At 50.3% G+C, this 12,549-nt stretch overlaps 8 protein-coding genes across 8 annotated transcripts; 3 read left to right on the plus strand and 5 right to left on the minus strand.

Moving 5' to 3' along the window:
• The first annotated feature begins 1,072 nt into the window (after positions 1-1,072).
• Positions 1,073-2,293, plus strand: K444DRAFT_663749 (uncharacterized protein). The gene is made up of 3 exons (XM_024886873.1): positions 1,073-1,532; positions 1,590-1,738; positions 1,986-2,293. The coding sequence occupies exons 1-3, from the start codon at positions 1,407-1,409 to the stop codon at positions 2,137-2,139; spliced, it is 429 nt and encodes a 142-aa protein (XP_024736625.1). The 5' UTR covers positions 1,073-1,406; the 3' UTR covers positions 2,140-2,293.
• K444DRAFT_408618 (uncharacterized protein) lies at positions 2,194-2,994 on the minus strand. The gene has a single exon (XM_024872592.1). It carries the CDS (start codon positions 2,725-2,727, stop codon positions 2,248-2,250), a length of 480 nt encoding a protein of 159 aa, XP_024736626.1. The 5' UTR covers positions 2,728-2,994; the 3' UTR covers positions 2,194-2,247.
• Positions 2,276-4,769, minus strand: K444DRAFT_613270 (general substrate transporter). The gene is made up of 7 exons (XM_024880315.1): positions 4,516-4,769; positions 4,109-4,462; positions 3,674-4,055; positions 3,353-3,621; positions 3,022-3,291; positions 2,843-2,962; positions 2,276-2,783 (listed from the first exon to the last, which is right to left on the minus strand). Exons 1-7 carry the CDS (start codon positions 4,654-4,656, stop codon positions 2,727-2,729), a joined length of 1,593 nt encoding a protein of 530 aa, XP_024736627.1. The 5' UTR covers positions 4,657-4,769; the 3' UTR covers positions 2,276-2,726.
• A 1,224-nt stretch (positions 4,770-5,993) lies between these two features.
• Positions 5,994-6,881, minus strand: K444DRAFT_529742 (uncharacterized protein; the record flags this gene model as incomplete). The annotated part of the gene is made up of 1 exon (XM_024874837.1): positions 5,994-6,881. A coding segment is annotated over one exon (888 nt), but the record flags the coding sequence as incomplete, so codon positions are not given.
• A 597-nt stretch (positions 6,882-7,478) lies between these two features.
• Positions 7,479-8,274, plus strand: K444DRAFT_408711 (uncharacterized protein). The gene is made up of 2 exons (XM_024872595.1): positions 7,479-7,530; positions 7,607-8,274. Exon 2 carries the CDS (start codon positions 7,705-7,707, stop codon positions 8,191-8,193), a length of 489 nt encoding a protein of 162 aa, XP_024736629.1. The 5' UTR covers positions 7,479-7,530; positions 7,607-7,704; the 3' UTR covers positions 8,194-8,274.
• A 20-nt stretch (positions 8,275-8,294) lies between these two features.
• On the plus strand, positions 8,295-10,583 carry K444DRAFT_613273 (MFS multidrug transporter-like protein). Its single transcript, XM_024880316.1, has 6 exons — positions 8,295-8,611; positions 8,660-8,784; positions 8,844-9,013; positions 9,063-9,442; positions 9,491-9,863; positions 9,921-10,583. Exons 1-6 carry the CDS (start codon positions 8,432-8,434, stop codon positions 10,463-10,465), a joined length of 1,773 nt encoding a protein of 590 aa, XP_024736630.1. The 5' UTR covers positions 8,295-8,431; the 3' UTR covers positions 10,466-10,583.
• On the minus strand, positions 10,351-11,546 carry K444DRAFT_408682 (uncharacterized protein). Its single transcript, XM_024872593.1, has 2 exons — positions 11,352-11,546; positions 10,351-11,150 (listed from the first exon to the last, which is right to left on the minus strand). Exons 1-2 carry the CDS (start codon positions 11,374-11,376, stop codon positions 10,612-10,614), a joined length of 564 nt encoding a protein of 187 aa, XP_024736631.1. The 5' UTR covers positions 11,377-11,546; the 3' UTR covers positions 10,351-10,611.
• A 155-nt stretch (positions 11,547-11,701) lies between these two features.
• On the minus strand, positions 11,702-12,443 carry K444DRAFT_529605 (PTH2-domain-containing protein; the record flags this gene model as incomplete). The annotated part of the gene is made up of 2 exons (XM_024874826.1): positions 11,702-12,003; positions 12,056-12,443. The coding sequence occupies 2 exons, from the start codon at positions 12,441-12,443 to the stop codon at positions 11,702-11,704; spliced, it is 690 nt and encodes a 229-aa protein (XP_024736632.1).
• Between the last annotated feature and the right edge of the window lie 106 nt (positions 12,444-12,549).

The following is a 12,549-nucleotide window of genomic DNA, read 5'->3' on the forward strand; positions in this document are numbered from 1 at the left end:
CGTGAGCCCGTGAGTCCTGCGTTTATTTACCGGTAGTTCCGAGACTCGTTCGAGAACCTCCTCTCTTCTTTAGCTTCGAATCGTCGAAATAGAGAAAGTCTAACCTTGCTTTCCAAGCCTTAGATTTGTGCTCGTGACACCCCGAGCCTCTGGTGTAACCTTACAAGAGCGAGATAAACCTTCGGCACTGCCGATCAAACGAAATTCCTAGGCAAACTCGCCAAAAGCTATAGCCTCACTATCTGGTCTTCTCAAGAACTCCAACACTTCCTCACGAATCGCGACTGCCGAAGCCAGAATAGGAATATCACGTGTCACGCCATGAATTACGATGCTGCAGCCATTATCCGTCCCCGAGGAGAAGAATAATCCTTTGTGAGCCGCACTATGGTATGTAAGATGGAAGGGGTTCAATGTGAGGTTGCGCGATTGGCCGACGAAGGAGTTCAAGTATTTGGTTCTGAAGGAGGAAGTTGTCCCTACTAGAACGCGTGGAGTGAGCTTGTATCTCGATGCTGCCAGTTGCAACTTCTTACTAGATGGTGATATCATTCAAGGTATTTATAATAATTATACTCGCCGTTACTTGGAGTATCTGAAGCTGTTCTTGATATTTGAGATAATACCTCTTCGTCGAATTCTTGTCACATGATTCGTGGCATGGAGATACTCTGTTTTTCGTCGACTCGTACAATCTATATCGGCGCATTTACACTATTTTCTCACATAAGCAATCCTTTTGTTACCCGTTTGTGCCCCGTATTCGCTACTTATATTGCAAACTTTTCTACTTGTTAAGGCTAAATGATTGCTCATCACCAGAGCGACGACAGTACAACGTATTATGGGAATTAAATGTAGCGAGCCAGCCAGCCACAGACAGGGAGTGAAGGCCAATGAAAAGCTCGTGCTGTTGACTTTCTGGTCTGTGCCAGCCCTGGACCCCCTTGTCTCGCTACATTTAATAGCCTGATACGTTGTACACAGTACACAGCACAGCAACTTTAAAAGTGACCATGCATGAGTCCAGGCATCCGTATACCATCATCCTCGTATTTTTCAACCAGGCCAACGCAGAGCTTACTACCCGCGTCCAGTTGCAGGAGGCTGAGCCTCGGCGCCATCAGCAATGTTTGCATGGCAGTATGGCAACACAACAACGTGCGTGGGTTCCACAAATGACTGGATGTACAGAGTGGCTCAGCCATTGTACGAGTTGTGCGAGCACTACGTCAGGGTCGGCCTAATAAATACGAGAGTGCTTCCACGCCGTCTGACTTGACGTCCTTGGATATATCTACCAACTTCTCTGTAGCTCCATCTTCTCTAACAAATTTCGGAACATTTGCAATATAATTATCAAGTCCCGCGCTGAAAACTAAAACAAAGAGAGCAATTCAACCGCCATGCTCCTCACAAAACTCACCCTCCTCTCCGTTCTCATCTCCCTCACTCACGCAGGGCCTGTGCAAGCCCTCTCAGCCGCTCTACCACCCCGTCAAAGCCCAAGCTTCAAGAACACAAATGGGATTGTGAGCTCTCTCCCTCCGTTTAATTAATCTTGTTCCAGGACTAACTTTATCTTACAGGTCATAATGTGCACGGAAGCCAACTGGAAAGGAGAATGCATCACCCTCTCCGTCCCAACAGACGACACCTGCGTTCAGCTTCAAGCTCCATTTCTTTACAACGTCTCGGCAATTGAGCCTGCATTCGGCACAGTGTGCTGGCGCTATACGTACGTACAACCTCTCATCCAGCAATGTTGCGCAAGTCCTGGGAAACTCCAGACCCCTCTCCTTCCGAGTCTTTGACCTTTCAAGCCGCGTCCCTGTCCCCAATGTTCCAGGAGACTTTGGACATTCAAGTCCCATCCTTTTCAAATGTCCTCTGTGTTTCTGAACAATCGACTACTGTCCTAAATTCGATACACTTTCTTGGGAGCAATGAGTGGATTGAGGAATGGAGAAGCTGACAAGAAACAGAAGCGCAAACTGCAGCGACATCTGCACGTCTCCCTCAGGCTGCGACATGATTGTCCAGTTCCCCGGCATCGCGGACCTGAAAACGGATAACAATTGGGACAAGAAGATTGGGAGTCTTGAGTGTGAGCCGGATTTCAACGCGCTTGGGTTGTGAGAGACAACCAAAGAACTGAGGCAAATTGGACGGAAATCAAGCTTTCAGGTATCGAAGCTGGGGGAAGGCAAGCCAAATTTAAAGTAACAATTTAATGACTATTATTTTCTAAAGCGGATCCGCCATTCTCCCGGCAGCCGTTGGAACATTCACGAGCCATCTTGTTTGACCTAAGTCCCCTCTGTATATGATGGGGCTTTCTTTGCTACGGTCCCTCTGGATGTTTAGCGAGTTGTTGAAGAATCGAATCCTGTGGCCGATCATCAAGTGGTGGTACATTAGGATTTTCTCGGTCTTGTTCCATGGGGGGCTAGCATCCAAAGATAACATATGGAGACCACTTTGAGGCAAGAATGTGTACAGCTGGAGATGGAAGTCAAGTAGTCGTTGCTGATTACGTGGGACACGGTCATTTAGACCCGTTCTCTTGAGAAGCACCGGAAGGCTTGCATTGAGGAAAGACGCACGTGCTGGGAAAGGGAACCCTAGGCAAAGAGATACATCAATTCGATTGCTGCTACAGGGCACATGGAAACCACTCAAGTCTCTCCTCAAACAACCTTCGGCAGTTAAAGTCATGCACGACATCACTCTCGCTTGAATCCAGGTTCATGAACAGGCTCAACAGCTTCCGTCGTTATAGCCTATCAGAGCACGAATTCAGTCCACCATCACCTCAAAGCTAGGATTCGATTGTTCATACCTTCTCATCGTGCTCAGCATTCTCCTTGCTGCCAGTCCTGCTAAGTTTCTCCTCCGTAAGCCGAAGCGGGCCAACGCACACGTATTTGCGGAACTTTCTGGCTGGGAGTCTGGCCTCGAACTAAGAGAAGGTTTGATATTAGCTAGTGGTCCAGCAAGGCAGTGTTGGGGTTAAGCTACCATCTCGTCAATCTCCTCCAATCTCCTGCCCTTGACTTCTGGCAAGAAGAGGAATACCCAGAGCGCGGCAATACAGGCGGATGGGAACCAGATGAAGCCGTAGCGTGGGCCCCAGTCGAGGGCCGAGGGGTTGATGAAGTAGGGTGCTGTGTATTGGGTGAGCCATGCCATCAGGAAACCCATTGCGGTCGCAAGACCGAAGGTGTAGCTTCGGAGGCGCTGGGAGGGGATTTCGCCGCCGGTGAGCCAGGCGTAAGGTGCAACGGCGCCCTATTTTTCAGAGTTTCCTTAATAATCTCATCTCTTGCAGCTGGGTTTTGAAAACGCTTACGTTATAAGCAAACATGTATAAGCTGGTGATTCCCACGATGACCTTCCCGGTCTGGGGGGTTCCTGGATTTTGATTGTAGACGACAGCGATGATTAACTGGAGGACGCCACAGGTGATGAGACCAGATGTGAGGATCACTCGGCGGCGACCCCAGTGGATCACGATGAGGGAGTTGATGATCAGAGCAGCCAAACCAACGGTGCTGAGGACACAGCTCATGGCGAATGGATTACTAACGTGAGCCATAGTGAAGAAGTACGCTTTATAAGCTATCACATAGTCAGTAAAATTTCCTTGCTCTAGCTCATCGAGAACACTCACCGATCACAAACATGGAGCCCGAAGCTGCCTGCGAGGTCAGACCACACACAGCAATGATAGTTCTGCGTCGATCAATTGAGTTGGCGAAGACATCACGGATCCCAACGCCACTACTGAGTTCCATCTCATGTTCTATGGCAGCAGCGATGACAGCAGCTTCGTCTTCGACATCGGTGCCATCAGGTCTCAGTACCGCAAGCGACTTGATGCCTTCCTCGCGGCGGCCTTGCAACAGCAACCAACGTGGAGACTCGGGAATGAAGAATAATGCTACTGTCATGAAAGCGGGAACGATGAAGATGATGCCGAGGGGAATAAGATAAGCTGCCTTGCCCGGCTTCTTGGAAGTTCCGAAATCGACAATAGTGCCGATGAGCGTTCCCTGGACATGTCAGATTAAACTGCTCTACTGCAAGATTGAGCTGCATAACTTACGAACGATGTGCCGACTGAGAAGATCGTCAGGAAAAGACCGCGGTACTTGGCTGGGCTGGACTCCTGAATGTACAGTTGGCTAAAAGTCATAAAGCAGCCATTAGCTAGACCATTGATGAATCGTCCAGCATATAATGGCCCAATCTTATCCGTAGCCATCATGATGATGTTGGAAATACAGCACAGCGCACAAGCAAGCCACAGGCATTGCCTCCGACCGAGCTTGATGGCCATGAATCCTGCGCCGCCGGAGCTGATGAACGCACCGAGGGTCATGAGTGAGGAGATCAGTTGCTGGCGCTCGGTATTGATGTTCCATCCAATTGGTGTCTTTGGGGCTCTAAAGCCGAAAACCTATTACAGTTTTCAGGTTGCCATCAATTTTTAGGTGTCGCCGAGAAATATACCTCGAGAAAGCCTTTCATGGCCTGCAAGCCACCAATCAACCCAAAATCAACTCCATACTGGAAGGACCCCAAGATCACGACTCCACACGCGAAGAACACTCGTCGATTGGCGATAATTGTTTCCGTGTCGGCGATCACCATCTTGCTTGCTGTCCTCGAAGGTCGCCCTTGGTGGTGAGGAATTGAAGTAGGGTCTTTCCTCCATTGTCAAGGCCGTGGCTGCTTTATATAAAAGTGCTTCTGTGGCAACTGCTTGGCATGCAAAATGGTATATCGGCAGGTGAGAGTTTGTTTGTTGCTAGTGCCTGATTGAAAGGAGGGAGGGTTGAATGGCTAGATGTTGGTTGGCTGTTTCGTGAGAACAATTCATCGAGCCGATGCCCCACTGTTTCGTGAGAACAATTGATTGAGCCGATACCCCGCTGCGGTTAATCGCATTTTCTTGATGGTCGTGGTGGGGCAGCCAGCTTTATTGTGGGACTTTGACTCGAGGCTGATGTCGGATTTTGAAAGGTTGAGCTGGGTGAGCGAGTGCGAATGCGCCTTCTCTCTCGTCGTAAAACGTCTACCTGTAGAGTACGTTTAATGGGAGTAGATCCCTTTGGACAGACATGAGCGGGTTCTAACGAGACTTAGGGAGCTGACAAATGCAAAGTATTTCTGTCGAGATTTTATCTGCCTGCCTTCGAAACGGTCCCCGGAGCTCTGACGTTTCTGCATACCTACAGTATATTGAAGGGTGGGGCCGTTTGATGGCTTCCGATGTCACGTGGTTCTCGTAAGCGATTGAAGAAGAAAGGGGGGGGGTTTGTGGGCGGTTTACGGTAAGCGAGACAAGCGACCGGAGTAATGATGCATGTCAAAAGATTCTTGAGCTGCTAGTATAAAGCAGTTGAGGAGTTCGAGACGGGGTTTGGTAATATGGCAATGGCAAAATTCATGATATGTATAGCATTCTGTTAAGTTATAGGGGCTGTATTCGGAGCTGATGCGTCGCCCTTCCCGAATCTGATGAACTCATTACAATACCGACCGAGACCCTCATCGGGGCAACCATGTCCTCGCCCAATCAGCAATGGTATTCCCCCCACCGGAGACGCTTCGCCTGCTGCAGCTAGAGGATTGAGATCGAGAAAGGATATACGACGAGAAGCTACCCTGCTGTATTCACTATTCTATTGAGTAGAAAGTGACTATCATCGACAAGCAGTATCAATAATACAGAGCAAGACCTCCAAAAAAACGTTCAAGGACACTGAGATTGACTGGTCAATCGCGGAGAAAAAGCTTACGGAACCATGCCGCCTAAGAAGAGTCGGATCAGATGCCGCGAGCCTGTGCGTTTTTCGTGGCGCGGCACTTGTGCTAAATTTCGTGTGTCCATCCGCGAGCTTGCATTGGCATGGATTGGGCCATTTGGGAGACGTAATCGCCACCTTGGCGAGCACGAACTGACTTGACTTGTAGCGTCTTTCTCCTCACCCAAGCCTTTCCGCAAAAAAATTCCAGATTAGATCTTGATCTGTGATATCACAATACTCTCCACTCAAGCTGATAGTCATATCAATATCACCATCGCTTGTGGTAGGCATGAGATACGCAAGTCCCTCATAATCGGCCTGAGCTGCACGTCTTATGAACTTCGCTCTCCCAAGAGCAGGTCCAATTGAGACAGACGCCAGGTTCAGCCCCGCCCTGGAAGAGATCGTGAAATCCCGACCTGTGACTGCGTTTGCTCCATACTGAAAGGCAGACTTGTCTTTCTCGTTCTTGATAACTGTGGCAGCACTCCGGATATGGTAATCATCAATCGAATTCAATGATCGTCGAAGCTGAACAGCAAGATCAGATAAGGATGCCTTAGCCAGCTGACCAAAGCTTAGTTCAATTTGGTCTAGGAGTAGCATATGGCCCATATAGCCTGCTGGCACAGGAGGTTGCAGCCGTCTGCGAATGTTCACAAAGCGATCGCAGAACATTGAGGTTTCTGGACCGAATCGGCACGCACGCGCAATAGCTACTCTTTGCCAGATGAAGGCGGTTAGAGCGTCGTTCGTCGAGACCCAATCAGAGGCGCCGTTGGCACCAGACATCGTTTCTGTTTTAAGCTTGACAAGACTTGCCTTTGGGGACCGGAAGTAGGTCCATGGGGTCGGTGATGAGACTTCAACTGTTGGAGCGTTAAATTCCAGCCTCGAAGGACATCGAAAGTTCTCGTGCTTGAGCGGTGTTTCACTGTTGCCCAGCAACGGTATGATCGTTAAGCTGTCAAGGGTTCCTGCGATGATATCCTCGTTTCTAAATTGTTGGCTGTTACATGCCTGTGCGAGTGGACTCAACAATTGTCCCTCTCCGTTCATGTCGAGCGACAGCAAGGATATACTTGATGCAAAACATCTTCAGCCGTGAAATTCCATGATTTCATTGGTGAGAAACTTATGTAGTGAGGCGTGGTTTTAAGGTTCTGAGAGGCTGCAAAACACTCGCATACTACCACATAGCTTATTGTAGCTAGAAAAGAAAAGCGGGCACATTTGTTGCGTCACTGTAGCAGTCAGATGTGGCGCAGTGCCATCTTTTGGGAGGCGGAAAAGGCACATAATTGTAAATCACGTGACAATATAGGAACAACGGTTTTTGGCCGCTATGGATCGCTGCAAATTAATTTTAACACTGGCTGGGTTATGAAGTCGAGGAAACGGTCCCTAAAACAATTGATAAAGGATGCCGTACGACATCCATGTGTCCGATGTGACAAATTCTCAACCACAACTTCAACAAAGGCCCCACCTCACATCCAGGAGAACTACTGACCGTATTTACGAGAGTCAGCTTAGACATCTCTCCCCCATTCTCTTTCGAATTCGTAATGGACCGAGGTCACTTGAGCTCTCAGCGTCCAGGTCTCACATGCGCTCGCATAATTCAGCACAGCGATAAGATGACTGGCGGTGGTGAGGATGAAGTGGGAAGAAGGTTCACTAGGCCACACTCGGTCCTATTGTCCCCATATGGGTACGTACTTGGCAAATGCTTGCACCCACGACGCCACGGGAAGATCGGTGTGCGCTGACAGTTCGAGTGCTGATAGGGGCCCCAAAGAAAGGACAAAGGAGAAAGGAGAAAGGAGAAGAGAGGAGAGCGTGGTAGCGGGGAGAAAATGCGGGGAAAGGCCGGCATGGCAAATGTATGTCAAATCTTAGCGCTGGGCTCATTCAGGCCGTGTGGCGCCAGGCGGGAGCCACGACATATCAACTCCACGACTCGACGACCCCACGACTCAACCCCTCCAAAATCCCCAACTCATCAGACGAGAAGTGTTTTATGGCGTGGCGGCAACTGCTCACGGGTTTGGAGTTTGGAACCTTCTCGGAGAGGATGGATGACCTTGCATCTCTTAACCTCCAATTGGGCATCTCGCTCTGCGGGAGATCCTTCCCCATGGCGGTAGGCCGCCGCAAGGCAATTCCGAGCTGTTCGGCTGTGGACCTGAGTGGCTGGCCACACTGCGGGAGAAGCATGGGGAGCCGCTGCAACCCTCCTTTCCCGAACTCTCCTCCTCGCCACGTTCGGCCAACCCGATTCCATCCTCCAATCACGGCAGCTGCGCGGGCAAGGTCGAACGGACCAAGATCTACATTCAAGATAGTGCACAGCTCTGAGGGGTGTGGACAGTAGTCGACCTGGTCCCTGTCCTCGGGATACCAGGTCCATGGTCAATTACAGCTCGGTCTGTGTTAACGCCTGCCGCGGTGTTTTGCCAAAAGTGAGTGGTTGAAGTTATCTGATTCTTTCCGCGAGCCATAAAGTTATATTGACGGACGCGTCTCTCCTCTTGACAGTTCAAACCCTGCAATCCTCATTCTCTTTTCAAGATAACTCATTCTACTCCATTTCTTGCTGCAATTGACCAGCCATGAGTGCCGTTTCAACCCCGCCAGAGGCAGCGGTGGGCGAGAAAACATCACCCGCCCTCACACCACAGCACATCGAGCATATTGCCACGCACGACAAAGTACCAGGGCATGAGAACTACTTTGAGAAAGATGGCCTCAGAACCTACGGAGATGGGGAGGACCATGACCATGAACCACCAGAATGTCTTCAAAACTCCATCTCGTGACCGTTTCTAACGTTCCGACAGATGTCATTCAGGAGGCTGATGTCCTTGATCGCCATGGCCTTTCTCTGGACTGGTTCTCAAATTCCTGTGTACATCTTTGGTGGCATTCCGCCTTACATCTACGCTGACCTTGGTGGTGTTGATCGGTGTGTTCATTCCCTCCAACCTGCTCGGAGGTACCTCCGTACTGACTCCCGCTGCGCAGTTGGATTTGGTTTGTGCTAGCAAACCTTCTCGCCCTTGCTGGTATCTGTCCATTTGTAGGGTCTCTCTCAGATCTTCTGGGCCGCAGATACGTAGCATTGGTCGGCTCTTTCTTGGTCATGCTAGGAATGATTGTTTGCTCAACGGCTCATACAATGAACATCTTCATCGGTCTGCATATCCGCGAGCCGCTGCAAGTACTTGACTGATTAGTTAATAGGGGGCATGACAATTGCTGGTGTTGGCGCCGGGATTGCGGAATTGACGGCTCTGGCTGCAACATCTGAACTTGCACCTACGGCCAAGAGAGGCAAATATGTTGCAGTCTTGATCTTCACTATCATCCCATTCTGCCCCTCAGTGTTATGGGGTCAACTTATTGCGTCCCATGCCGGTTGGCGTTGGTGCGGGCTGCTCTGTGGCGTCTGGGTATCCATCGGCTTCTTCCTGACCCTCATCTTCTACTTCCCACCTCCTCGAGTCAATTCTGTTGGTCTTAGTCGACGCGAAATCATCTCTCAGATCGACTTCATCGGAGGCTTCTTGAGCATTTCTGGAATGGTCCTCTTCATGGCTGGCATGCAGTGGGGCGGCTATCAAGTACATCTCCCCTAATCAGCTTTCCTGTCAATCACTAATTCTTTCTAGTATTCATGGAAGTCAGCCCATGTCCTCGTCCCTCTCCTGCTTGGAACAGTTCTCATCATCGCCTTCTGCTTCTGGGAAGTATACGGCGCCAAGTACCCGATGTTCCCCGCTCGTCTAAAGCAAGCACCTCGCATTCTCGCCCTCACTCTAGTCATCACCTTCATCTCCGGTGCCAATTTCTTCTCCATCATCATGTTCTGGCCGACCCAAGCCTTTAATGTCTACGGCCATGACCCAGTCGGCGTCGGAATCCGTGGTATCCCAGTCGGATTTTCGATTCTTGCCGGTGCCGTGATCGTTCTCTGGTCCTTGTCCGTATTCCGAGGTCGAAACAAGGAGTTGATGATCGCTTCTTCCGTCTTGATGACAGCTGGTGCGCTCTTCCATTGCCCTTCATAGCGATCCTTCACGCTAACAGCTGGCTCTCTAGGTTGCGGTGCTCTCGCCTGCGCCAACCGCTTCAACCTGCATACCCTCTGGGGCATCCTCGTCCTCGCCGGCCTGGGGATCGGCGGCATCGTGGTGCCAGCCTCAATCATCACTACAATCATCTGCCCCGACGACCTGATTGCGACCGTAACCGCCTTAACCCTCGCCATCCGCGTTATCGGCGGTTCGGTCGGCTACTGCGTCTACTACAACGTCTTCGTCAACAAGTTCGTCCCAAATGCGACCAAAATGATCGGCGGCGCTATGATCTACGAGCTTGGCATTTTAAACAAGACGTACATTGGCATGGCAATTGAGTTCACGGCTGCTAGTTTGCTCCCATTGCTGAATGAGATTCCCGGCATTAAGGGCAATCAGACGGCGTATGATTTGATTGTGCTTGTAGGACAGGAGGCCTATGCGGCGAGTTATAAGTATGTTTATTTTACGAGTATTGCGTTTGGGAGTGTGAGCATTCTTGCGGCGTGCTTCTTGGGGGACATTGGGAAGTATATGGATGATCATGTTGCTGTTGTTATGCACTGAAGGGAATTTGTGGTGATCGTGTGGCAGGTTGGCTGACACGGCCTTGTGATGTTGCGTGAGAGTAGGATAGTTGGTGTGTAACAGAAATCGAGAAAACAAATGCAAGACTTAAATTAACAAGCTCCGATCGTCTCTGAAACAATCCGTCATGTATGATCAGGAGCTGAAGATTCAGCCGTCGAGGGCCGAGGCATGGCCAGAGAGGTAAGCTTCCCCCTAAGCGAGAGCTCAAGACGTTTTGGATGCAATTTTTTCTCTCTCACCACTCTGGAGAAACTTGCATAAAACGAAAACGGCTCCATAAGAGCGATGTAGAAAATAGCAAAAGAAATCCTTGCGGACCCAGAAACTTGGCTTTCGCTCAGTCTGTCTGTGGCAGAACATATCTCCCTCTTACGCCGTTGCCCAGGTTCCTCCTGGAACCAAAGGTCTCCCTCTTCGGCTATCTCGGAATTCCCGGCGTGGAATATCCGTCCCTCTCCGAGTCTAGTCAAACTGTCCGACTTTGACTCGGGATATTGAAAATAAAGTGCGGCCTTTTTCGTCCATTGCGAGAAGGGGGGATAGAGAGGGGAGAAGATACCGGACAGAGACGTTGAAGTCTCGGTTGACGATGTAAGGTTGCTTGCCAGTTGCTTCATTCTGTAGAGAAGCCATCTCTTGTGGGTCGTTGAATAAGTTGTTGCTGTTAGAGGTCAGTAAAGGTAGTTTCTGGGAGCGGCTGGCTTGTGGATGTCAACGAGGGTGTACTAGAATATCGCTGCAGGATAGCCAGTCTTGAGAGAGCTATACAACCTTCTTGTAGTCGTTACAAAAGGGTGGAATTCGCAATAGCTTTATACATCACTTGACTTTGGGCTGTCTCAAATGAATAGATTCGTCTTACGCAATGAGGTCAATTGATCTGACATGCTGTACGACACGATGCTGCCCTTCTAGGTGAGCCACCCAGAACTGCCTCTAAGCCGTCTCTACATCTATAAGGACGCACATCGAAAGAGTTTGCTGTGATGTGTCCCACTTCGGTGGAAAGACAGTAGGATGGATACCGAGCACTCCGAAATCAAAAGTTGAGAACGCAGGAGACCCGATTCGAAGACCATCCCCCCCAGGCTGTCAATTGCAAGATGCCGTATGTTCCATTGTATTTCCCATTTGGTCCACCAAACGCCAGTGTATATGCTCATCAGCCCTTGAAACGCCAGCAATGCTCCTCCCACGGTCTTCCCTCTATACCTATAACAGTTTCAAATGCCCCGTAACCTTATCAATCACACTCTTGGGCGCGGGTCCAATACCCAGCACCGTATGGCTCCCACTCGCAATCTGGGTCCTCCCCGCATCCGCAATAACCTCCGCCACAAGCCCCAGACTAATCGCCGTAGCTTGCAATGTCTCCAGATCCTCTTCACTCTTAACCTGCAGCGCAACCTTCGCTTGACCCGTTCTCTCCCACCTTTTCAAAATTGGCGACTTGGCGCGGAGGAGGTTCTTGTAGCATGCTAACGTCGCGTGGCCGCATTGTGCTGCGATTTTGCCTATGAAAGTCAGTCAGGATTAGAGGATAGTGGAGGGGGAAGGAAAACGAACCCTTAGTCATCCCCAAATCAGTCCGCACAACCAGCACGAGCTTGCACTCCTCATTGCTACCCTCCCAAGCTGTCTTCGCAACCTCTTCCTTCTTCCCCTCCGCCTTCTTCGCAGCGGTAGCCCTCAACCCATCCCTCTTATCCGCCTCTACCCCATTCGCCCAGTTCGGCGCGTGATCCAGAATCGACGAGTCGATATCCTCTGCCTCGCTCTCTTCTTCATCGTCGTAGTTGTCAACGCCTCGCCGCCTTGGTTCTTTGGCTGCGAACGGGTTTGGGAGAAGCCCGAGAGAAGACGCGATTCCGATCATGTAGCCGCTGACACCGGCGATTATCGCGGTGCCGATTAACAATGCTAAAGGGGTTGGAGGAGGGCGAAGCTCTGTCATGGTGGTGAAGGCACTATGGAGTCGTAAGGTGACTAGAGGTGGTTGTTGCGGACGTGTCGCGGTGAGAAGTCTCGAAGCAAGCAATTTATTTTCTGCGGGAAGGAAC

This window comes from Hyaloscypha bicolor, assembly GCF_002865645.1.
Source record: "Hyaloscypha bicolor E unplaced genomic scaffold K444scaffold_83, whole genome shotgun sequence".
NCBI lineage: Eukaryota > Fungi > Ascomycota > Leotiomycetes > Helotiales > Hyaloscyphaceae > Hyaloscypha > Hyaloscypha bicolor.